The 27,788-nt window shown below is 32.6% G+C and overlaps 1 protein-coding gene across 1 annotated transcript in view; it reads left to right on the top strand.

Annotated features, from left to right (window-relative positions):
- LOC129224092 (integral membrane protein GPR155-like) overlaps nt 1–26,713 on the top strand; it is a 65,871-nt gene extending 39,158 nt beyond the window's left edge. The window contains exons 8-17 of the mRNA XM_054858497.1: nt 1,058–1,141; nt 2,131–2,333; nt 4,470–4,575; nt 14,432–14,513; nt 15,156–15,228; nt 18,610–18,787; nt 19,973–20,068; nt 20,630–20,694; nt 24,282–24,425; nt 25,041–26,713. Of these exons, the coding sequence (XP_054714472.1) occupies nt 1,058–1,141; nt 2,131–2,333; nt 4,470–4,575; nt 14,432–14,513; nt 15,156–15,228; nt 18,610–18,787; nt 19,973–20,068; nt 20,630–20,694; nt 24,282–24,425; nt 25,041–25,254 (1,245 nt within the window). The 3' untranslated portion in view covers nt 25,255–26,713. The remainder of the gene's footprint in view (nt 1–1,057; nt 1,142–2,130; nt 2,334–4,469; nt 4,576–14,431; nt 14,514–15,155; nt 15,229–18,609; nt 18,788–19,972; nt 20,069–20,629; nt 20,695–24,281; nt 24,426–25,040) is intronic.
- Nucleotides 26,714–27,788: the final 1,075 nt, after the last annotated feature.

Consider the following 27,788-nt stretch of genomic DNA (forward strand, 5'->3'; position numbering starts at 1 on the left):
TGCTGCATTAGCTCATCTGGATCAAATTTCGTGAAAACAATAGTTCGTTAGCTTTAATTACTTAAAGTCAAACGAAAGAGGGGGTAGGGGGATTCTTCAAAAATCGGTCTAACAATGTTCTTACTTGAAATCTCAAGCTTTGAACAGAATAAAAAGTTTCTTTAGAGAAACGTTATGTGAAGAAATTTTGACAAATATAAATAATACGGTTCATAACTAAATATTTACAAACATTATAATGCAAGTAATAGCACTGATTTACTTTATTGATCTATTTTTTGATCACTCATTAGCTTTACTTTGCTCAACCCATCCAGAGAGGATTTTTAAGTTACGTCTCCTGTTCTGAATTTCACCTTTTCTTTCGTAAAGTGGCATTATTAAATTCCATACAGTGCTTTTTCATGGCTTTGTGCATATTTATTTATTTATTTATTTATGAACCGTATTATTTATATTTGTCAAAATTTCTTCACATAACGTTTCCCTAAATAAACTTTTTATTCTGTTTAAAGCTTGAGATTTCAAGTAAGAACATTGTTATACCGATTTTTGAAGAATCCCCCTACCCCCTCTTTCGTTTTCTTTATCTTTACTAATATTAAAGTAAAAAGTCTGTCTGGATCTCTGTGACGCGCATAACGCCTAGACCGTTCGGCCGATTTTCACGAAATTTGGCACAAAGTTAGTTTGTAGCACGGGGGTATGCGTCTCAAAGCGACTTTTTTAAAATTCGATTATTCCAATTTTAAGAACATTTTACTCAGCTAATTATCACAACGTGGAATAGTAAATTACGAAATTATCATAACGTGGAACCGTAACATGGGCGAGCCATTTAATATAGCGAATTGGCGAGAAATTCGGCATCCATTATTTGTAAATATACAGGCGAATCAAATGGCCTTTTAATTTTCTACTACGGGCAAAGCTGTGCGGGTACCACTAGTTTTTTATAATTTATCTCTATGTTTCGTCTCTAGAGTTATCAAATTGAAATATTATGGTATTGCAACGGTGAAACATTTAACATTCATCACAATGCTTGTTTTTGCAGGTGTTTGTTTGGATTTCGATTGCATGGAAGAAAAAATGGTGTAAAGTTCCTTTTTGTTATGTAACGCATCTTGCTTTCACTCAGGTATATAGAGCTTTTTTATATGTTTATGGATCAAAAAAATTGAAAGGTTTTATTGCAAAAACTGATTTTATCATTCATTTGCTTTCATTTGTATTTTTAGTTCTCCCCATTTATTTAATGTTTTTTCTCACCTATGCGTGTAGTAAAAATTTAAATTGTTTTGAAAACGGCAACAAACGGAGGAGCTGATCTCGCTGACGCATAGTTCAATCTGATTAGTAAAGCCATGACTTTGAAAAGGTTTATCTCTTAGGGTAATAGGGAAGGCTAATTGCTGCTCAGTTGAGTTGGGTTACTTTCGCGGTAGTTTTTTAAAAGTATTTCAGCTCACAACCCGTGCCAATAACACGTTCCCTCCTGATTACACTCCCCAAAAAGAGGTAAACATTGCCAAGGTCATATCTCAATTTACCAGAGTCTTACTATATTGCTGGTTAGCAAACTAAATGACGGAAAATACAATGAAATGTTTGCATTATTTCAATAATATTCTACAGGCTACATTGTAATAAAGCAATAAAGTCTTGTCTACAAAAAGTAGTCTAATGCAAACTTATTTATGTTATTTTATTTATTTATTTTTTTTTTATTGGTTGAAAAGACTATTAGATGAAAATTCTTTAAGTTTTGTCAGCCTTCCAATTTTTCAGTCCTTTCCCAATAAGCCTTCATTTTGCAGGGATCCTTCTCCAGTTGCTTAAAGAGAAGGGGGTATTTAAAATCAACTTCATTGAACCCTTTTCATTACTGCATGTCGATAATCCTTGCGTAATAAGAATGTGTTCGAATCAGTGTGATTAATAAATTTATAACCCATTGCTTGGAGATAAAAACTAATTCTAAAATTTAATAAGAAATAAAATTGATTTGTCTAAGCATTATAACGAAGAAAAAAGTCAGCCATGTGCATAAATGTGACAAGGTTCATATTTTTGGCTCAATTTAAAATTAAAAATTGAATGAATTGAATATTACTTCGTGTTTTACAGATGCTAACTTCATGTGGTATAATAATGTGGTGTTTGAGCAGCGAAGAGTCCTGGGCGTTGTATTGTCAAATGGCTCTTTACTATGGGGGAGAAATTTCTGGATATTTATGGTCCGGCACTATGGCCGTGATCGTCACCTTAAGTAATAAGTATCCTGAATTAGCCGGAAAAGGTTATCCAATTCTGTCTTTCACAGCTTTCTTGTAAGTAAAAATTCCTCTTGTTTTATTAATGTACTGTGCAGGGTGATTTAAAAATAATGGTGGGGTTTTAAACGACTAACCATTTGGGAATATTGAACCTACAGAACAGCCAAAGGTGTCCCAAATTTTAATTTTTCGGAGGGGAGAATTCTTAATTTGCCGAATGAAACTCCAACTTGCCGAAGAATAAAATACGAGCATGCAGCCATACATACATCCATTGAAGGAAAAGACATTGGGAATTGAAAATTAAGAAAAAAAAAAAAAAAACTTCAATATTGCATTCATGTCTCCGATTTTGTCAAACCGTCAGGAGTAATTTTGCAATCAGGACATTTTTGGGAGATCACAGTGACTTCCAGTTACCTCCCATAGAGGCAACCCCTCCTACAGCTTTCTAATGCCTTTTGAATGAAAAAGCAAGCTGTGAAGTTTCAATAGGCTACCTCATTGATATCTCTAGGATCGCGACTTCTCAAAAACACAAGACTCCTCCAGCATTGGATAGACAATAAAGGGAGAGGTGATTTAGCAATTTGTGATTTACCCTAGGTCATCAGACCTAACACTGTTTGATTTTTCACGTGGGGATATGTAAAGAACACTGTGCCTCTTGTACCCCTCTTAATTGCTAATTTTGTGGAACCGAAAAATTGGATCACTGCAGCAATTGGTGACTGTGGATGTGCTAGAATGTGTATGCAGGAGTGTTAATACGCCTGTGATATCGCTCGGGAAACAGGAGAAGAACATGTTGAAAACCTTTAGAAAGATTTAAGTATAGAAAAAATATTTCACTTTTGTACCATTTTTACTCTTAGAAATATATCTGTTTGAAACTCACACCTTCTCCTTGAATCTCCCTGTATTTACAGTTTCTCTTTATTTAATTTAATTTTCTACAGAACAGTATTAATTACAAACATAGAATATGAACAGTTGATTGTGCAAAACAATAGTTTTTTGGCAGTAAAATATTTTAAGTGCTATTTAAAGTTTAAATCAGGAGCATTCATGGTCTTTCAAGAAGAATGTACTGTTTGAAAATTTATTTAGACAGTAATGTCAGAGGGAGAGAGCTTGTAAAAAAATTTTGTAAATCGTATTTACGTAGAAATATTATTTAAGTAAATATACTCGGATTGCAATAGGAAGAAAACGTGTTTTGTCAAATAATGGGTTTTGTTACTTTGCAAGTGTTACTATGTTATTTTAGTTACAAGCTATAAAGACTGTTAATAACGCTTAAGAAAACAAGTTTTTTATGTAAACTTACCTGTTGCAAGTTCCTTAGTGACATTTCTGTTTGAAACTTAATTGGACAGAGATGTAATTATATTTTTGAAATGATGCCTGTACTTGATTATTACTTGAGGCGTTTAATAATAAAACAGTACGATCAACTATTAAAAATTTTACTGGAGAGACAAAAAACATTCACGGTTTGGGCTGCTTTTGAGAAACTAATATAAAAATGTATTTTGACCACAGCTTTTGACTGATAGAGCAGAATGCTTTCCAAATCATTTTGTAGTGTAATCGTCTCTACTAAGAAGCATCAAGTAATAAGATAAAAGAACTTTTGAAAATTCATGGGTTGAGACTGTTTGATACTTAAGTCAGACTGCAGTCAGATGATTTCATCTTTCACTCTTTTCTCTAAAATCTTTTATAGTTGGCTAGTTGTGGCATTTTCAAAAAAAAAAAAAAAAAACATTTAGAAGGCGAAAATAGTAGTAAACCATAGTCTAAAACATATTCATATTTGAAAAAGTATTTTTTTAGCCTTTTATTAAACATAAATATTCATCTTTTAGCATATTTGATGCACAAAAATGTTTAGATGTAAAGAATAATAACTGAATGATATTCTTACTGGTACAAAAAATTATATTCTACCATAAAAATATCAATCAAAAAAGCAGAAAAATTAAACCGCGCTCTCATCATATTGATCACATTTTTTTATTATGTGTTTCTAATTTTTACACCAAATACAAAAAATGGTAATAAATTAGAAAAAGAAAGTTTTTTGAGTGCTTATGAGTTTTTTTTTCAAAAGGTTTTAATTATTTGATGTCATGATTTTTATTTGAAAATAATTCTGGGTTTTAATTGATTAAATTTATTTAATAGCCTGTCGGCATTGATAACATGTGTGATGTGCTCACTGATACCTTACAATGACGTTCAAAAAGTTTACATTGTTGGACGAGCCAGAACTAACTTTGCATTTCTTCAGGTAACTCAAACTGTTCGTATCTACATGAACAATTGCTCTTTGTTTTGATTTTCTTATTCCTTAAAAGCGGGAAAAACGTTTATCACTTTATGAAGCACTTTTGTCGTAAAAATATACTTTTAGGGTTTTGTTGTAGTATTTTTCAGAGCAGAAAGATGTTTCTAACTTGAAATACTTCCTTCTCTTTCAAGGATCGGAGACAATGTATTAAAAAAAAATTTTTTTTTTTTTTTGCTTTTCTTTTCCTGTTTTGATCTTGTTTTATTTTTTTTTCTAATAATTTTTTCCTTAACTCATGTTTTCTCCCATTAGTATAACGTTAGCTCAGGCATGTAGGTGGTGTTAACAGTACCAACCGCATTGTCTAGTGGACGAAGAAGTCTGACTGCAGAGTCTGAGTTTAGGTTCTGCGTTCAAATCCCGACTCGGGCATGGATGCACCTTTTCTCTCTTGTCCTTTCTTTGTGTGAATGTGTTGCTATGCTATAATGTACACTGTTGAAAAATTTCCTGAACTTTTACTGTAAAATTCTATTATATTGTAAATTTTTACGGTAGAAAGTACGAGAACGCTGTGGTAGTAGTAGTGAGTAAAAAGAAAAACTTACACGCAGTTGGGTCCGAAGCTGCGCCATCATGACTCGAGACCGTTTCGTTATCCAGTATACCAAGTGGGCACGGGAACGGAACGGATATGAAGAAATACATGTCTTGCACTGAAGTCACGTGGTGTATAAATTGGCGCTGCGATCGCTTATTTTTTCCCGTACAATATACGGTAAAATTTTTCTGCACTGCAAACACTCCGTTTTACCGTAATAGTTACCTGAAAGATTTCCTGAATTTTCAACAGTGTAATAAATGGATCATTATGAAGAGTGTGTTCTATGGAGGTCACACATCAAACTATGGTGCAGTTGGGAAAATGATGCAGCGCACCCCAAATTGCCAGACTATCTGGCACAAGACAACAACATGGCGCTAACAATGAAAACCGGAAATGTCTATGAAAGAAAAACTCCGAAGTGTGCCGTGAGGGGGGTTTTGAAGGTCAACACCCTAGAACCTTTGGATTTAACACATATTGCCAATTTCAATATGACAATTTTTATCCAAATAAGAATTTATATGACCAAACGTTCATCCCCAGAAAGTAAATTCTGGCTGCGCGGCTGCCTTGCGAAAATTTGAAAAATTGCGTAAACCGTCTCAAAACCAAAAAAGCACGCACGTAGAAATGTATTAACAACGTGGAAAATTTTTTTTGAGATCAAGATAAAAAAGAAAAGAATTATTCTTCATCTGTATCGTTTTTTTTTCCTTTTTAATGATTTTCCTTTATTAGTGCAATACCTTAGAAACAACTATTAGTACGCCTAACTATAGTTTTGGCACAGGACAAAACAAATTAGTTTAAAGCACGTCGCTTGCAACGTTGTAAACATACACCAGTTCTTTACGTAGAAAACTTATTTCAACAATGCATGATTTTAGCAAAACTAATTTATCTTGTTTTAATCGATTTTGAAGTAAACTCACTTGAAAACGAATGCCAACAATCGTGAATGGAAAATATATTTGTACCACGAAGAGATGACAGATGACTTGCAAGCGGAAACAGAACTCTTCACTTTGTTATGGGTAGGATTAACAAGAGTGAGAGAGTAGGGAAGTTCTTACTGCTTTCATATTCTCACTGATCCTACCCCTACCTTTTTCAAAATAAAATGCTCTGATTCCGCTTCCAGTTTATGTGCTATATCTCGGTGGCAGAATTATACTTGTTTTACAGTGTTATTGTAAACATATTAAATTTAGCTTAGTAAGAACTAGCAAAATCCTCCTATATATATAATATATATATATATATATAATAGCCGATGATTGAGTAACCCGCGTGTTTCAACAATGAAACTCGCACCCCGACATGATAATTTGATAATATGTTTCGGTAATGTTAACGTTCAGGGAAAGGACTTATCGTCACAAGGCTGAACTCGATCTGGTACCTTAACTGTTTTATTGGTAAAACTGTCATGTTAGGAGAATGAAGAAACGCAAAAATGGTTAACAATGAACGCTATATCACTGGTGTTTAAAGTTAATCCACTGAAGTTAGGGTTACCATTTCAACTATTAAAATATCACCAAACAGGCAATGGCTTCACTCAAATGTAAAATCAATTTTCACCCGTCATGCCCTAACGGCCGACTTTCTAGTAACATAAATAAAATGCAAGTAATGTACAAAAAATACCGGAAAACAACCTATGTTATATTCGCAACTCCAACGAACTATAGGGGGCACTGCAGTCACTGTCTAATGGCCGACTTAAAAACTAAAACAAACGCATGTGGTAACGAAGAAAATGCTAAAAGTGTTGTGATTTTTGTTGTTATGTATGATTTTTTCGCTTTATTCATTTGAAAAGATTTTTCAAAGTCTTTTGGTTAATCTGACCCATATAGAAAGAGATTAGAAACCAAAAAGTATTACGAAAGTAAACAATTAATGCAGAACACACAGTAAGTTGTTCTGAAGCAGCCATTTTCACGATGTTGAATTCGGAATTCATAAATTTTTGGTTCGCTTCGAACGGCATTTTCATTTTGTACCGTTTTTTCTATACATTAGTACATATTAAGTTCAGTTTCGTGACATTTCCGGCATTTGTTGACATTTTTGTCACATAGTGCACATACGTGGCAGACTGTCAAGAGTAACGTTTAACACTAGATAATTTATTTCTATGGCTATATGATTGGATATCCAAAGAAATGATGCATTTAATTCACTCGTCATGGAAATGATTTACCTGATATGCGAAATCTTGTCAAGATACATTATTCTTTCACACAATTTTAAAACTATAACCCTATAAACAGATTTTTGGCGAACTTTTTTTTTATTGTTCAAATTCTTAACGTTCTTCTGGATTTTTCAATCTGTTCTGCGATAAATATTTTCAAGAAAATTTATTTGCATACTGTCTATTTCAGTAGGATACTGTAGTAACAAAGGTTATTTAAATCATTTATGTGGAATTAGGTTAAGGAAAAGTATCCAGTCAAAGTTGTGAAGTTCGTTTTTTTTTCATCGAATTGAAAAACTGATATTTATTCAAATTCACTCAGAACAAAATAAATAAAATATGTACTCACAGTTTATATATGGTATTAGTTTTCTTTTCAGTTGATTGGCCATTATTTCTTTTTACTTATCGAATTCTGTAATCTTACTATCATTTTATTCCACGCATGATAAAAATTAAAAATGGTTTAACTAAAAACGTGAAATCTCGCCAAGGCTACTTTGCTCGCACAATACTAAAACTATAACCCTAAACAAATTTGGCGAAACCTTTCAGCTGAGAATAAAAGGAATAAAGTAAATTCTTTCTCGGTTAAACATTTTTCATTTTGTTCTACGATAATAAATTCAAGAAAATATTTTGCATACCGTCCATTCCAACTAAATGCTGCTATAAAATATGATTAGTTAAATTAATTTAAGATTAAAAAAAACTCATATTCTTACAAATTCATACAAAACAATAAAAAAATTTACCTGGTATAACGTTATCCAATTTCGTTAATCCAGAGTTTTCTTGTTTACGCTTCCACCATTTAATACTTTTTTGAAAGAAATAAGGAAAACTAAAACATTATTTTGAGAAGCTCGAGAATAGTACTAAGGGACGAATTAATTTCTGTAGCTGAAAGCAAACTAAGACACATCGATTGCGTTAATAAATAATCAGAACAAACTGCCTGTGTTTACGTCAACAGACACACGTGGAACGCAACGTGGCAATGTTTTAGTTCCATCGGCAGTTTTGTAAAGCACCGCAAGGTAGCATATTCGAGCGCTGGAGTTCCGAATCATATGAAGAACATTTACCATTTATTTAAATTTTATTTGCCCACTCAACTTCAGTTTCCAACTGTACCGCTAATTTCATAAATTGCTCGAGCCATTTGTATGAATGCGACATGTTTACGCATTTATTTGCACTTTATTCTCTGAATTTTAAACTCTGGCTTTTAATTATTATGTATTTGAAAACAACTACTCCTTATTAATGATAATATAAAGCACCAACTTTCCAAAAACATTTTTTGTACTCAAAAAATAATAATTTGCACGCATTACGTCGTGACTGCACGGTCACACAAGCAGCAAGTACGAATCATCATCTTTTAAGTACAAAAATTCATTTTAGGAAGTTGATACTCATACAGTGAAACCTGTGTATAACGATACTGTCTATAACGATAACCTGTCTATAACAATATTTTTTTTTTTGACCCCAGCAAAATGTCAGCATGAATGATGAAACTGTCTTTAAGATATTTTTTTTAGGTCCCAACAGTATCGTTGTAGACAGGTTTTACTGCATATTTGATACGTAGTAGTTCTTTATATTCAATTACATGAAAATTAAAAGTCTAAATTTAAAATTTTGAGAATGAAGTGTACAGTAGACCCTCGCTTTAAGCGGGGGTTACATTCCGCGAAAATGCAGCGTATATCAAAACTGCTTAATAGTAGTGTTAAAATAAAGGTTAGGTTTCATAAATAAAACAAAATACTGTATTCTGGTGATAGATAAATTGGTATAATAAGTTTAATGTGCACTTATTTCGTAACATTTGTACAACGTGTATAAAGAAAACATAAATTAGCTTACTGTTTATAAAACATTTTTTTTCTTCGTATTTCATGGTGGTGCATTAACATTTCCGGAATCACTCGCGTCACTTCCATGACAGGATCTTAATTGGCTAACAAATCAGAAAGATCATTTGCCATTATCAAGGAATGACTCAAAACTTTCAGGGTGAAAGCTTTTGATTGTGTGTCACTGATGTCGGTACCCTCATTGGTTTCATTCCCCTTTGTCACTTCTGAAAGCTCTTCTCCCAGTGGTATCTGAATCGTATGATTTTAATAACTTTACTTCTGGAGAGAGCTCTGAAACCAATCGCAATAAATGTCTCCAGTGGCCCAAGCGCGTTTATTAGCATTCCAAAATGCAGTTTATTACGGGTTATCTGCAATCTCAGGAATTTGGATTTTGAAAAAGGGAAAAATCTTATCTATGTGCATTGCCGCATCCGCGTAAAATCAAAATTCATCGGCGTAAAATGAAACAAAGGTGTCAAATCTTAAACCGCGCATAATCAAATCCGCGTAAAACGAGGGTCTACTGTAGGCGCAAACATGTTCCACTCGTGCGAACGGATTAGGCAAAATCACCTTAGCGTGATTCTATAGTAATTGTGAAATTTTGTTTGTGACAACATTTGTTTGTAATAACAAATGTGTATATGTTTTGCGATCAATAATAGGGTCGTTTCTGAAATTTTAAAAGTATTTTTTTCTGAAAGAGCATGCTTTAAAACATGGGATCGGATCATTGTTTAAATAATTTGTTTAAGTTTAATATTTTTGAAAAATTACTTAAATCGGTGCGCTTTCATTGTTTATGTTTCAGCCCGATGACATCACATGACTGCCATTCAGTGTTGCCATTCACAGACCAAAATATTTAATTCGCATCTTTACTCACGTGTATTGGCAACGATATGGTTGATAGCAAGCGTAGAGTGCAATTTTAATTCGCTTGTTGATCATCATAACGTGGAACCGTGCTAGAAAGATGCTCCAAAATGCATCATTTGTGACGTCATCAAGACCACGCATTGTTTGAAAAATCGGACATTTAAAAAAATTAATTAAAAAACAACTGTTGGGAAAATAAAAATATTTTCTGGGTCTATGTTATTTTTTTGCTTATTCTATCAATTTCAGTGACTAAAAGTTGTTCATCCTTGTTTTTTTTTTTTTTTTTCATTTCATTTGCAGTAGTGTGTTGCAAGAGAGGTTGTTTTCTCTGCATTAAAACTCTTCTGGCAGAGAAACACTTTTTACAGAATTCCAATTCGTTTTTTTTTACTGAGAATTTATTCGACTAGGTGGCAAAAAATAGGGGGGGGGGGAATGAAAACTTATTTTTTCCAGAAAGACGGAGAGCTTCTAGAGCGAGCAATAATCACGATATGCGCACCAAACTTGACCTGATAAAACAAAAAACAAAAGGATTAATAAAAATAAATGATACATGTGTGAAATAATTGGATATTATTTATTATTCCTACGTCCTGAACGTGATGCTATCTCGATGCTTAAAATTTCAAATAAAAGCTGGTGTAAGAAAGACACAGTTAGCGTACATTTACTTCAAGCGACGACGTGCCAGTTTTGATTCTAAAAATTTTAAAGAAACATGCTAATATTGTACGGAAAAGCTTGTACTTTAGAGCCAGAGGAACGTAATTCACATTATGATAGTTTTACTGAAGAAAGGGAAAACTTTTTTTCTAGTGCATGCAAAAGATGGGACGCCCGCTCTTTTAAGCCTGTTAAACAAATGGAAAGGATTTCTCTTACGAATTACGCTCAAATGGCTCGGTGCGGAATAGGCTTCTACACACAATACACTTATAAGCAGAAAACAGCAATTTTTTGACTTGCGTCAGTCTCTCTCTGAGATATAGAAATTGCATCTAAAGTGGTAAAATGACATAATTCGTTCAAATGACACATCGTTTTTTTCATTGAATAAATGCTTTACTCTAGGATCATTCCATAGAAATGTCAACTTCAGCCTCAGAAAATATTTTTTCACAAAGCGCTAATTGTGACCAATCATTTTATTCAGTATACTTTCTAGTATACTAGTTGCAACGAGCGGATATGTGCATCACATGACTTCCTTTTTACTTCAATTTAATGTCATTTCCACATTACTGGCAATTTAATAAGATTCAACAGTTTACTCTCTAAATATCACCAACAGTGGCCAAATTGAAATCAGATTAAAAAAAACCCGTCAAATTCGTCGCAAAGTTGGCGGCAAAACTTGGCAACCAAAAGACTACGCAAGTGTCAGCCAAATGATAGCACCACTTGAGTTTACGTCGAAATTAACAATGATTCCCCCCCCCCAAAAAGTACAAAAGACCCCTTTAGAAACACCAGAATGCAACCAAAAGGAAAGTGCACAACTAGACCCCACTAGGAGTCTACGTACAAAATTTCAACTTTCTAGGACATACCGTTCTTGAGTTATGCGACATACATACGCACATACATACATAAACACATTCAGACGTCACGAAAAAACTCGTTGTAATTAACTCGGGAATCGTCGAAATTTATATTTCGCGTATCTATACGTTCTTAGGCACTTATCCACGTGTGGTCGAGTGGAAAAAAAAACCTCAACATTCATTCGAGGGTGAGTAAAATGGAAATTAAGGTCGATTTTTGAGTGAATTTTTTTCCCGAATACAATACTTCCTTTTTTGTAAAAGGCAGTAAAAATTGCATTCGGTGCTTTTCTTCTGGCTCTAAACATGCAAGGTTGTAGAAAAGGCTTAGCATACGCAAAAAACATACGTTTCTTGCGTAACGTAATTTTTTAAAAACAAAATTTTAAAGTATTGTGTTTATTGTAAAAGATGAAATGTTGACCGTATAAAAGGGACTGTTCATTTTGCGAATATCATAAGAAGTATTTTAATTTGTTTAGTTACTTCACTGAAAATATTTACGTTACGTTAGTCACGAAAATGTACTATTTTCTGTATAAAAACTAAACCAGATAATTGTACCATTCAAAACTTTTTATTTTCTTACATTTGTATCATATCTACTTAAAAGTGAAAAATATTTATTTTAGATACAGTTGATATAAGATAATTAGTGTAACAAACTTAACATTTGAGCTGTGACTAATGTAACATTTTAAAAATGACTGATATTTTTTGAAATTTATTTGATTTAATGTACATTTTCATTAACAATTTTGAATAAGTAGATATTCTACATTAATTAAAAATATTTAGTGTGAAAAATATCTTTAGAAATGTTAGAATTTAGACCTTCTGTCTACTTAAAAGGGCTTTTTTAAAGGGCTTTTTTAAAAAGAAATACTTTCATTTTAAAGAAGAACTAATTTTTTTAAAAAAAAGAAGGGTTTGTAAAGCAAAATGAATACTGAACTGAATATGCATTCAACACAAGAATCCATGCTAAATAATTAAGAAAATAGAAAGAAAATCTTAAGAAAGGAGAACATTTATATGTTTTAGAAAGTATCTCCACTAATTACTAAAATGAAGTAATGGCAGCTTGTTGGAATACTTTTGAAGATGCTATATGATACAGTGACAATAAATGCTGCTCTAGCATTACAGGAAATTCATGAACGATGATTTAGTAATTTAAACATTTGCGGTTATATCTAGAATTAAAATGCATTCTGAAATATGTTTGAACATTTTTTTTTCAATATTGCATTTTAATTCAGGATATACATCACTATTCGTTCAATGAATCAGGAAACTTTGAAGAATAAATATGTCGTTGAACAGATGTACGGAGTTTCTTATAATGATAACTAGTATATTAGCAGAATACTTGGATTTGGTGAAACTATCAACTTGTTTAAAGTAAACTTTTTAAAAGAGTGATATTTAGGATTTATTTAGCCCCAAAATAATGTTGTTTAGTTAGTAAACACATATTTGTTTTTTGTCACATTCAAATTGAGTTAATTAAACTGAATCCCCATTCAATTTCTTACACCAATGAAGAAAAAAAGTTGAGAAATAACCATAATGCAGCATAAAAAAAAAGTACCTAAAAAGTGTTAAAAGTAAGTCAGTTCAAGAGATTAATTACAAAAAGTTTTTTTTTTATGTATGCATTGCTTGTTATTCGGTGGCTACGTTAATCACTTTACGCTAGTCACACACTTTCTTTTGTCACAGTGCCACTGAGGACCAAAAAAAAATTCAGCTGTAATAAATACGTAGTATATTTTCTAAAAAGACATTTTTTTACCCTTCACAAATACATCATCCAATTTTAAATGCCTGCATAGCTTTCAGAAAAATTTGACTCTTAACATCAGCATTGTTTCTCAGGGTTTCAAAAATATTACGTCAGTTACAATGCCTTTTTTGCTGAAAAAATACCGATCAGCGATTATTTTGCTTCAAATTCTTGGTAGAAATGAAAAATAGTCACCTCGTGCATTTTGAATATGCATTATTAAAAGAAAAAACAATTACTTCAGGTTTTTAGTAAAAAGAGTAATAAAATCAGCAAACGTTAGTCATGGAATGACTCTCTATCTAAGTTGTAAACTACAAACAAAAAATCACGTAGATACCGCGCAAAAAAGTGAAAAATATTGACAAACGAAAAATAATGCACTTCAAATGACTTTACCTTTATCTGTTGGTGAAATAACTATATATATATATATATATATATATATATATATATATATATATATATATATATATATATATATATATATATATATATATATATATATATATATATATATATATATATATATATATATATATATATATATATATAATTTCTGCTTGAACTTTAAATATGCCGATTTATTTTTTCATTTTATGCACATTGTGTTATTTTTTTCTATGCTCCATTAGTTATACTACTACCTGTCCCGTACTAAATATTTTTAAAAATAACTTTGTAAAATATTATAAGGAATGGGGTTGATTAAATGAAACTAGAATGACTTAAAACCATGCATACATGTTCATTTAATTAACGTAAAAAAACCGGAAACTGAAATATCAGACCAGATTCGATCTGCTTTAAATGTTAAGGCAACAGTCGTACCAAATAGACAATTGCAAAAAGGAATTTAATTAGCAGGGGACATAAAATTTCATTTAAACTTGATTGATGATTAAGTAATTAATTAAAATGCTTATTTACTCAAGTTTTGTTTCTTTGCAGCTTATTGTCACTTCTGTTCTCCTTATCGTCTGTTTTGTCCTAATTTCCTTGTGCCTCCTTATACATTTCAAGAATTCTTTCCGTAAGTACATTTATTTTATCTAACTTATATTTTATCGAAAAAAATAATACTAATGATGAGAAAAAATATTTTATATTTAAACTGAATGTACATAACGCAGTTTACGGGGTCGTTTCCGAAATCACAAAAGTATTTTTGTCTGAAAGAGCATGCTTAAAAACATAGGATATAACCATTTTTTAAATAACTTGACAAAGATTAATATTTTTAATAAATATTTTAATCGGTGTTTAGACTGACATTATTTTTTTGCGCTTCTGCACATGACATCACAAGTGATGAAATGCCGTTCACTGATGCCACTAGCGCACAGTGCAATTCTTCATAACCTGGAACCACGGTTAACAGCAAAGCGTGATCATTTAGCGTGGCAATGGAGCAGCGCGCTGAAGTACATCTCTTGTGATGTCATAAAGACCACGCTCTATTTCCAAAATTGGACATTTAAAAAAATTAAATAAAAAATAACGGTAGGGAAAATAAAAGTTTTTCTCTGGCTCCATGTTATTATCATTTTTCGCTAATTCTATCAATTTCAGTGACTAAAAGTAGTACTTTTCACTGAAGGAAACAACCCCATTATGCTACTTTAAAATGAATTAAAACATTTCCTTTCTTTTCATTTCCTAAACAATTTTACAGGTAAAAAATCCATATGCTCTGACCGCATTTTTTGCTTAGAAAATGACCCGAACGAGGAAAGCATCTGCAAATCGTAAGTGTCAATTAATGCTGTAGAGGTACACATGTAAATGCGCTCTATGTCTATCGAAATTTCCAAACAGCCAGGTATTGTTATTGTAGAGGCTACAGTAACAGTATTTGTCTATTGAGAAAGAACCAAATTTGCCTACCTTTGGTCTAGATTTTAGACCAACGGTAGGCAAATTTGGTTCTTTCTCAGTTCAAATGCGGCTTCGAAGAAAGTTGTACTTTTCCATTAAAAGCATCCCAAAAATAAAACTAAACACTTAAGTTAGTTAAAATTATTTATTTCATAAAAAGTTTGCCTACGCATTTTTTTTTTTTAATTTATATTTTCTAGTTAACTTTTCCATTAAAAAAATTCTGTTGCATCGAATTTTATTTTAAAATGTCAAAGGGTTATGCTCCTTAAAGAAATATGGAGCCCATAGAGTTTTTGGTTTATTCAAACACAGCCGAATCCTGATATAGACATTGACGCCATGAAAATTGGATTAAACTAACCATAAAAAATGTGGAGTGTCGTCTCAAGAGTGTATACTATAGTGGGTCGCAAAAGTATAGTCAGTTCTCAAAAGTGTATATGTGAAAGGAAAATTTTTGCTTTTAAAGGGGGAACAAATAAGTTACTGTAAAAGCACTTATTTTCGAGGCTTTAATTTTCGCGATTTTCGTGAGCTCACCGGAATCGCGAAATTTTAAGCCAAGTGAAGTATTTTGACATCAACTTTTGGTTTCGTTCGCGTAAAATTCGTGAAATTACAGATGTCTTCCCTTTAGTGAAAATAAGTGCTTTTTTAGAAAGTACATTACAATATGTATATCCAATACTGTGCAAAATCATATCAATAAATATTAAAATTTTTAAATTACTCCACTTAAAATGCTTGTGATAAAAACCAAAAAATAGGTAATTAATTTAATTTTTTTTCAAAACTTAATGCACATATAATGCAATGCGATATTATATGCGTGCCTCAGTTCAATCATATCTGACAAGCAGTTTCAAAATGTAGCATTTTAGTGGATTTTTTTCTTTCAAAATCATCTTTCAAAAAAATACATACAACTACTTATGCTAATTCCGTTACACTCGCTTTAAATATCCTCTAAAAACCAAATTAGAAATAAAAGTTTCTTTTCCTGACGAAATAGCACTTAAAAATAAAAAACATCGTGGGAAAATGAAAAAATTAGAGGCCCTAAAAATGATTTGAACGAACGATTTTTTTTTCTTAATTTCAAATAATCTTTCCATTATATATCTGTTTATAACGCCAAATAAGCGAACTATCACCAAAGAGATAAAGGAACCAGCTCTTGAAAATACGAACGTTTGATTAAAAAAAATAAAAAAAAAAGAAAATTGTGCTTTTTTCAAAAACTCAACCACACACGTGCTTTATATACGGTACCAAGAATCAAAATTTTTCATTCAGTTTATTATAAATTTTATCTTGCATGAGATTTTAACTTAATTCTTATTATTTTTTAAATTACACTCTTGAACATTTTCAAAGTGCTAATTCTATGAATAAATTTGTACTAATATATGTTACCAAATCGATTAACTCCACTTTTTAAAATAAATTCTCATTTCTGCTTTAATAGTGCTCAATCAATGCTTCTGGCTCAGTACATTTCTGATCCTGCGATGGCAGAAAATGTAACTCGAGGGGCCATTCACTCCTATAGATTTCACTATCTTTTTCATCGTTTTTCTCAACTTTTTGTTTTATGGAGTTAATTGATTTGGCAAGTGAAGCATCCATATACAGGATTGCTCATAACTCTTTCCAAGGTTTGAAAGTGAAACAGTAAATAAAAAAAAACACAGCACACAACATCTGTGGAAAAATCAATTGTAAGTTCCGCCGAAAGAGGGAGCCAGAAGTAAGTATGGTTCGCTGTCGTTCAGTTTTGGTTTCGGTGTTGGAATGTAAGTCGACTTTCGTGTATCGACTCTCTGAATATGTTATATGTTTGTGCTGTGTTAGTCTGCGTTAATAAATGTTTAGTTTTTGTTGTTCATGGATCATCTATCCTTCATTTATTGGAATAACCACTGAACCACATCGATGGTTAAATTCGGATACGTCGGACATTTTTGTCAACATCTAGCATACAGCCCTATGGCATTAATTTGAAGTTTGACATTTTGAATTTAAATTATGTTTTTCGCAATCATATATTGAGATAGGACCCTACTCAATGGGTTTCTTGTTTCTACAAATGACTCTTATCACAACTATAATTGCGAAAAACTTAAATTCAAAATGTCAAATTTCAAATTAATGCCAGGAGTTGGAGTCTTTAAGGCTGGATTCTAAATGTTTTGTCCTGGATGTTGTGTGCTGGCTGCTGTCCTTGTCCAAAAAAGGGTGTGTAATATCGATAGGGTGTGGTATTAATAAAGTCGTAGCTGAGGGATGTGGACGAGAATAAGGAACCAGAGGAGTCCGCCCCCACCACCACCCATCCCGATGAAGGCCGATGGACCTCCAACAGAAATATCAACTCGGTCGAGTGAAAACAGTAAGCAATCGTGATTGCTCAAATAAAATAAAAACTTAACACGAATACAGCAAAAAAGTTTGAAACAATACAGAAACAATTCAAACTGTATTTACACTTCTTACAGGCGTTCTATGATCCCTTGGCAACTCGGCATACATTAATGTGATAGTCCAATCCTTGCTACACCCTACTCAACATGATATTATCAACAGCGTTAGCAGCATCTTTTGAGTTCTTTTGCTTTTAGCTGGATGTATAAAGTATCTAGTTTTCGTATCTCTTTTGCCACTTGATTTAGCGGATCAATGCGTGTTTTCAATAAAGTACATGTTGAGTAGAAGACGACAGGAACTTGACTATTGCGTTGAAGAATACCGTGTGACCAAGAGTTCGCACATAGAACACCTGCAAGACATCTAAAAAATTTTAATTACATCTGCATTCTTTCAATTGTCTTTTTTCTTTTTTTTTTGTATTTTCATCTTAGGTTTTTTACGAGAGCACTTCATAATCAAGGAAGGAATTATGAATTAACCGAAGCTCCGTTCACGGGAAAGATCGACAGAATGTAAACAAAAAATTGCGCCATATGGCGACCTCAATCACTTGCTTGGCTTGGACAAGAAGAAATTGGTGCCATGCAGACGGCGAATTAAAGTCCTATTGGATAATTATTTTTTAATTCAAGGAAGAAACCTAAAAGTGGAATAGCTGTAAAACTTTTGGAAACCTTTTTGTTTACTTTCGGTCTATGTATTCCGTGATCAGAGGTTTTTTTTTTTTTTTTGGATATTTGGCTAAACTGGATTTAGCTATTTAGTGATTGTTTTGAACAAATAAAACATTAGTAATAGTTTTTTTTTTTTTATTGAAGAGCGAAGCGATCAAGTTTGGAGAATATCAAAGATGTGTTTACAAGAAAGAAAGAAGGCGAGTTGTATTCGAAAGAGAACAGGAGTGATTACATTAAAATAGGTGAAGAGGACATGGAAAATGAATGGACGTTCAAACTGTACAGTTTAATTCTACTTATTTGGCTCACAATGACTTTGGTACGAGTAAAAGATATTGAATATTTTTAACTTATATTTTTATAATAGTTCATATCAGCTTCAAACACCAGCAAATGTAGAAAATGTATTTGATGATTTCATAGTGAATGAAATGCGTATTATTTATTTTTTGATTTAAAGAGAAAAAGATAAATCTGATGTGAATACTATACGGCTTACTTGTACGTCTATTTAGTAATCGATGATTTTTAATAGTTTCAGGAAATTGGTACATTTGTTCATGTACGCGAGTTAGAAGAAAAATTCTTTAATGCATAATTTTTTAGAAATTCGTTTAGTTGTTTCGTAAACTCTTAAATACTTTCCTACATCTATAAAATATGGCAACTGTAGGGAACCAGATGTTATTGACTATTGCCATTTCCAATAAGCGGCCACGTTTTATTATGTCAAACGAGGCAGTGAAGAGCAAAAGGATGAAAGTGACAAAATTAAACATTTAGAGATAACCAGTATAAATAGTAGGCGGACACTTCCTCTGTCTTGTGGCAAGAGATAGTATTAGTAGTTTTGGTAGGTGCTGCTGTACAGCATGATTTAAAATAAAAATGCAAGCCTACCTCGAAAGTTATCTTTAAACGTGTTTTACTCAAAACTTGAAAATATCTACTTACATCATCCCTTTGCTTCTAACTGACTCAAATGTTAAATTAGCATGGTATTATAATCTATCACATACTAATATTTAAGGTATTTTTCATTAACAGTGAATGTAATATTCTATTATTTTTTTATTTACAAAGAGTTCCTTCTTACACCATCTTTGCTTCTCCTCTTTTAGTTTTACATTTTAATGAGATTTTCAATGTTCATTTGTGAGTCGATAAATGTAGACGGCTGATTATTTTGCGTGTCAAAGGATCAATTAAATTTGATTTTGAGAAATGTTTTAACCAGATTTTTCATGTTATTTACTAGCTTGTTTTATATTTGGCGATTATTTTCTTTTCAATGTTTAAATTTTATTATTCAGCAGATTTTTTTTCTCACTTTAATAGAACTTTTGGTCCTATTTACTGACTTTCTTTGTTCAAAGGCCCTTCAAAAAGATGAACTAATGCATGGTACCACTAAATAAGCAGTTTCAATGCATGTTTGACTAAACACACATTTCCATCCACAACACAAACGAAAAAGCGTAATCATGTTTATTTATATTTTCAGAAAATTATTGCAAATATCTTTAAATTAGTTCACAGTCAAGCTCTGGAAATCATGGTTCCTCTGGAATTTTTACAGTCATCGCTATTTGTTGGGCAGGTATTACTATTTATTTATTTTTCCTTTTCCAAAAAAAAAAAAAAAAAAAAAATGCACACATAAATAAATAGATGTTAAAAAAATCTATAACTAAAACAAAGAATATGTGCATTTATGTTCACTCTAAAAATCTAGTTTACGTCGGATCTTAGCAAAATTTGGCAGATAAATACTTCTGCACCCGGGAAGGGTCGTAGAGGATTTTTGCAAATGTTGCAAAAGTACCGAAACTTGTAAATTTTGAATTTAAGTTCCCAAAAACGGCATAAAATGATTCTTTCTTCTCGAAATAATTCTCGGATCGTCTCGATTTTAGTTCAATTTTTCTTCCTTTAAATTATTCCCAATAGAAAATCCTTCAATGGTTGAAATTTACTGAAAATAAGTCCTGACAGTTGGATAAATTGAATCGGATACTACGTATTCTATATCACCATTTTTTTTTTTTTTTTTTTTTTTTTTTTTTTTTTTTTTTTTTTTGAGCAAGAAACGCATATTTTGTTGTTTGAGATGGCGTTGTAGAGATAGCGTACATTTTATGTCACTCTTTTTTTCTTTCAGGGTATTTTCATTTTCTTAACCTTCGGAATCGATCTCCGGACTGTTGGCATAAGCATCGTTAAAAAGCAAGTGAAAATTCCTTAAATTATTATTTGAGTATGTTTTTGTTGAGTGTTTACATTGGCGTTTTGTTTATTTAATGTATCTGTATTTGAATTGCTGTGTAAAACTTATATTGCAGTTTTGGAGCGCCAATGAGTTTTATACTTATTTTGTGTTTGTATCCCATGTCCATGACAACGCTGCTCAGATTGTCTTGCTAGAAAAAGTGAATGGCTACTCTGAACCATTTCCACTGACGCAAAAATCTTGATTGTACGGCTATTTTTTGAGTAGATAGTCAATAAAGAGTCATGTACCTGGGCGGACCAATCAGAGGGAAAATAGAATGCCCCCCCCCCCGTTCTCAGTCCCACACGCCGTTTGATGTCAACGTGAGGACAATTAGCAATCTTCTTGAATGTTTAAAATCCTTTTCTACAACTCACAAGAAGCCTAATTCATCGATAAATATACTTCAAAAGTAAAAGCGCAAATTATCGTAGTATGCCTGCAGATATTTCTTTGAAAATAAGATTGAACAACATTAAGCAGTACTGGAACATTAAGTAGTAGTAGTCGTGCGACTAAGTTTCTAAAGTCACTAAGAGTTATTTGCCGATAGTTACATACTTACATACGAAGTTACTGATCACGTGAGGCGCATCATTATATTTTTTAAACTTCTACCATTTTATTTTTCTAACAAAACGCAATGTGGAAGAAACTAACATCAGAATTTGCTACATGACAAGAAGAAAAGGAATTCAACTGGACTTTTTACAGTTTACAGTAAAACACGTTTAATGTTCAATTCCTAGGAAGGCTTTCATCGAGATTTTTTTCTGAATCGTGCTAGTACAGCAACACCTACCAGAGCTACAAGTACCATCTCTTGCTTCATAACAGAGAAAATATTCTTCTAACATTTGCACTGGTTGTCTCGAAATTATCAGTTTTGGCATTTACACCACTTTGCTTCTCACTGCCTCAATTCATAAGCAAACAAACTCATAAACATACTTCATTCTGTGCATTTTATAAATTATCATAGCTTGCAGTCATTATTTTGCAAATAACATCAAGAAACATTGGACAATGGACAGTACTACTTCATTTGGCAAAGTTTTGTTGTTTCTAACAGTTCCTTTTTAGCTGCTAGTTATACTTGGTTGCGATATCAATTGATATCGTATCAGCATTCGGCAACCTGCCCTAGACAAAAATTTTATTCTATTTGCTTCACACTAACTGTGAATCATCAATTTATAATCTTTTTTCCAGCTTTCTCTCAAATAGGTTCATTTTCATAAATTTCGCAAAAAGTTTTCTCAAAATTCCACAAACAAAATGTTGTCCACAGGGTTCTTGTAGCGGCCCCGAGCTGTGGAATTTGGAGGCAACCTCGCTGTTATCAGCTCCATGACCGGAACACACTAAGGTGCAAGGCTTCGCTGATGACTTTCTCCTTTTAGTCTACGAACGCACTTGAGAACTTCTTCAAGCTAATGCCAATTTTTCTCACAAAATCTTTCTTAATTGGCTCAAGAACATAATCTCAAAGCTTCAGAAAGCAAAACAATGGCTCTTCCTTTTAAAGTTCCTTGCAATCTGGTTCTTCCCCCCATTTTACGTCCTGGTGACAAGTTTATTAAACGAACAAAAGTTTAAAAGTATCTTGGCCTACATTTCACTCTATTTCTAACGTGGAATGCTCACATATAGATTGGATTAAGCACAAAACTTTCTATAAACAAAGCTGTCTGCAACGCCTAGCAAGTAGAAACTGGGGGATTCGAATGGCAGATTGTGGGGTAGATGTCTACCAGTTAAATTAGAAAAGCAATTACTATATCTTCAACGCAGGGCACTTCTCACTCTAACCGGAGCATGCAGAACTTGCTTGCACACCGCTTTAGAACCTTGATTGGTATTCCTTCAATAGAACAAACAGTAAATAAAAAAGTATGAATTTGAAAAATAGGAAAAGAATTAGCAGAAATTATTCTAGATGGAACTACGTATTCACCTTCAGATTTTGAAACTCCTGTACCTAAATGGTTTTCCAATTCACAATTACAAATTAAAGAATATCCAATCTCAACGAATTCCATTTCTGCAAATCTTTTATTTCATCGCTTATACACAGATGATTCTCACACTTCCTCTGGTACAGCATCAGCATATGCTTATTTTGAGGGAAAAATTCTTTCATCGTCTTGGAGTATCCGTCTTTATCCCAATAATAGTATTTTTCAAGCAGAATTATTTGCTATTCTTCAAGTATTAAAATTCGCGAATTCACTTAACACTGATTCCATTCAAATTTTTTCGGATAGTCAGTCTTCTCTCTTAGCAATTAAAAATCTTCTTCAACGGAATAAATCGGTTTCTGATGTCCAAAAGTCATTATTAGGTAATTCTTCTGTCTCAATTCATTGGGTAAAAATGCATTCAGGGGACGTCGGCAACGATTTGACTGATCGCTTAACAAGAACTGCAGCTGACGACCCGCAATTTCCTTCTTCATCTATTCCTCTTCCAAAATCTTCACTAATTTCATACATTAAAAAACAAACATTAGATGACTGGCAATTTAGGTGGAATGAAGCGGATACTGGACGTAGAGTCTTCGAATTTTTCCCCACCGTTCGTTTTTCTTCTCGCATTAAAAGTAGGTTTGAGACAATTTTCCTTTCTGGCAATGGACCATTCCCACAATATCTTCACAGATTTAACCTCTCTGATTCTGCTAATTGCTCTTGCGGGGAATTAGGTTCTCCGAAACATTACATTTTCTTCTGTTCACTAACATCGCGTTTGCATATCAGACGAAATCGTAGTCTTTCACTCAATAAAAGGATATCATAATCGCTTTTTCACAACATCATACCCACAGCAGACTTTAATCGATTTTCAGACTATTGGCTAATGAAGGCTTCATGTTTCAAGGCGTTGACTAATACACATATTTTTTCTATTTACAATAGTTAATATCGTTTAAATTTAGTTTTGTTATTTCTACACTTTAACACGTTATCTTCTGTAAAGCAACGACTCTCTAGTGTCGTATTATGTTTTATTGTATTATTGTAAAGCTTTTATGCACTGTTTTTGTCTACTTTATTACATATATTGATGTTAAATTACCAAAACTTTTGTGAAGAGCAAATCAAAACTGTAACTGATAATAATGTAATTTTTTATATATTTAAATGAAGTTCCTCAGAGACCAACTTGCTCAGATTTATCTGAGCATTTAAAAACGATAAACCGAGCAATTGGTAGGTGCGGTTGGTCTCTGAGGGTGTAAAGTGTCAAGTGCTAGTTATACTGGCAATGTAATGCACAGAATAATTTTGATCAAAAGATTATTTCACCCATATGTTTGTTGAGCAAAAAGCGATACGGAGAAATCTAGTCTGATTCTCTCACAGAGAACTCTGAACTTGCTGTAACAAAACTTTTTAAGTAAAGTAAAAGAGATAAAATTTTTTTTATTAAAACCAAATGATTCAAGTATTTAGTTAAACCATGATCATAACATGATCAACTCTCATAGAGAGAAAAACTTTGATCGAAATATTTAACATATTTCTTTTTTTAATTACAGATGGCGCAATTTTCGATACGGAAAAGAAAACGTCCTCTTAGAGGCTTCATTACACGATGCGACAAGCGAAGAAAAACTATTCTGCAAACAATTTTACGCATTTTACTTCAAACATTGTGTTCGAGACTTGGCAAAGGACAGAAAGTAATGCTTCTCGTTTTTCTACTAAATATTCTAAGAAATATATATATTTTTTTTCAAGAAAACTCTTCTCATCAGTCTTTCTTCAGCATAAATGCATGTTATGAAATAGTCCAGCAGCGCAGATAACATTTTCAGAGCCTCAAAATGCACCAACATACCGAAGTGGAAAGACAAAGGGCAGTAACTACATTTTTCATTTCTTTTCATCTATTATACTTCAGCTCTATTGTGCAAGCTTACTTATTTGGTTTCCGCTGAAAATTAATCTCAAAAACAAAGTCAAATTCCAACATTTCACAATAGATCGTCGGAAATCCAAACCTGACTTCTTCAAGTACCACAAAAACTCATTTTTCTAAAGATACTGCACTTGTCAAATTTCAACTTTTTAACTACTCATTTCAATTTTTTGTCATTACACAAATTTTCTCGGTTTAGCAACAAATTCCTAGTTAGTCATTAAAGAACAATCTACTTTATAAAAATGTTCTAATTCGTCTCAGTGAAAGCAATTACTTTCCTCTGATCATATTCTAATTCATTTTTCATTAATTACAGAAGTAATTTTTGATGTCCAAAATCAACTTCTTTCAGTTATTCTTATTCTCATTGCAGATGGAAATCAGCAGTGTACAGAAAATGCTTTTGGGGACACCAGCTCGTTGATTGGTTAATCGAAGAGAGAATTTGTCAAGATGACGCCGAAGCTGAAGATTACGGTCAGAAACTACTGCTTGGTGGCGTCATACGCCACGTTACAGAAACTCGCCATTTCTACGACGCACCATACCTTTATAAATTTGTTGGAGATACACAACAAACCAAGTGATTGATGAAACATTAACTTTCCGGTGTACATCTTTTATTGCAGGCATGGGCAGGCATATGCAAAATTTTAAGGGGAGGGCTCAGATATTCTCCCCATGGCTTAGCAGGATATTTTCTCCATGGAAACTGATTTCAGTACATTTAGAATTATTTAAGTTTGACATTTTTAATAACTTATTCATTAATGGCTGTATAAGAAATATTTTTACATTTTTGCTAAGAAAAAAGTACTAAAAGTAAGAAAGTTCTAATTTCTGGGGGGTGGGCTTGAGCCTCCACTTAACCCCCTATATGGGCGCCCATGATTGCAGGGGTTCTCAACCTGGGGAACCACCCTTTTAGGGAGTAGAAGAATTTCAAGGGAGGCGTTAATGTATTTAAAAGAAAAGTAAAACTAACTATAGTTGACTCAATTTTGAAGTCACTTGTAAATATTGTCGACACTATCGCCGTTTCTGAAATTTCAAGGCAGTTTTGATCCATATCCCTGTGAATTTGAATTTGCCGCATTAGCAGGCAGAAAGTCAAAATACAGTAAACTCTCGATTATTGTCGGTCGAATTATCGGTGGGTCTTTTCACAATTAAAAAAAAATGTATTTTTAACGGTCATTCAATGTTTTTTTTTTTAAACTTATGATTGTGTTATTGTTTTGTTTTTGGCTTTTACATATGTATATTTTTTACATTTAATGTTAGTAGATGAAATGTAGCAAAGTTTTTAGCTATAATTTAAATGTTTGAGTGTTGTTCATATTTTTCAGCTATTGTATACAGTAGTATCGTTTTATAGGGCCATTCCACCGTCACGTGCGGGACAAAAATACGCTTAAATTTCATTAGCATTTCGTCATATCTCTGAAGATTTTAAATAAACAGGGGTAAGCAATTTTTATAATCCTTGCATTTGATACAAAGATACTCCTGACACAATTATATTTTTATTGAACAATTTTGTTATTTAAAATAAAATTTATTTACATGTGTCACGTGCGGGACATCCAAAATCAACCTCTGGCTTATGAATGAGCTCATATTTTTGCTCTATTATTACAGCAATGACGAAACAAATTGTAGACTTTGAAAGCTGAGGTCCCAATGTAAAGGAAACATATCTCATTAGTTTAGAAATAATAATTGATACCATTGAAAAAAAAAATATGTATATGCCCATTCCATTGTAAATGGTCATTTTGTCCCACACGTGACGGTTCCTATATTTCATTAAAAAAAGAAATAATTTTTGAAGAAAGTTTTTGCTTAAGAAGTCATACATGCGTTCGTGATTTCTTAAGCAACAAAATTTTGTTTATCATCATTTTAAATTATTATATTTTATGAAATGTATGAAGCGTCACTTGCGGGACACAATTATCATTTTCCGTGGAATGGCCCTACACCTATTATTCGGATTATCCGCGGTTTTCGCTTATCCGCGGTTACCGCGCCACCTTATTCCGTAGGTATTGGTTGTACTCTAGTATTGTTCGTTTTTCACGAGAAGTCTCTTCGCCACGCCTCCTCGAATGCAGAGTTCCATTTTATACGGGGGTGATCGGTAAGCAATCCACACGCTTCTAAAGGAGACAAAACCAGACATCCTTAACTTGGGCGTGCATTTTAATGTGCAAAAAAGTCTTAGTGTTCTTCACATCACTTGTCTGTTGCCATTTTAGTTTTTCTTACATTTTAAAATCTGCTGCTTTTACAACAAAATGCTACTATCCGAATATACCTTCTGCCGAAAACAGTGAAATAGAATTATCGGATACCACGTGACGAGGGGAGGAGCCAAATGCCTTTTCGTAAAAACGGACAATACTCACCACATATCGGTCATTCCTATCAGCAACGTCATATCTCAAAACACGTGATTTTTTAGGAGAGCGATTTTAAAGTTTAAAAGTAAGATGTCATGTAATAAAACTATATTCCAAGCCACTGATTAAACATTTTGTTATAAAGTCTTTTTCAAGAAAGTCCTTTTTCTTCTCTGTTTCACGAAGAAGTGTAAAAAGTGTAAGTTTTAAAAAGTTCTTTTATTAGGACTTGCATTAAATTTCAAACATGCTATTTGCAGTATCTCAAAATATGTCACTATTGTTACTAATTGTTCTCCTAACAATACCGACATAAATTCAAATAGTGCGCTCATGATTAAAAAATAAAAATGAATAATGCTTTTTTTGTGTGTGCAGTACTGTTTTCGGAATAAATAATACCATCCTTCACTAACAACACAGATATTTAATGATTAATGAATCAAGCACAACCCAAAATGTCATTATTTTTGAAAAGAACGTTCCAAAAATACTTGCAAATCCAGAAACGAAACTTTCGCTCTCTAAGGGCGAAGTATTAAGTTATTGAGATGCAGGTCTTGCAGAAATATGCTACTCATTCATAGCAGTTCAAAAAATGGTAACTCTAAATCGCTAATATCTGAGATATGGTGATCTGATCGAAGAGGACGGGGAGGGGAGAACTCACATCAGTGTTCAAAGATTGACGCAGAGCCTGAAACGTTGAGATCAGT

The sequence above is a fragment of the Uloborus diversus genome, chromosome 6, assembly GCF_026930045.1.
Source record: "Uloborus diversus isolate 005 chromosome 6, Udiv.v.3.1, whole genome shotgun sequence".
NCBI classification, from domain to species: domain Eukaryota; kingdom Metazoa; phylum Arthropoda; class Arachnida; order Araneae; family Uloboridae; genus Uloborus; species Uloborus diversus.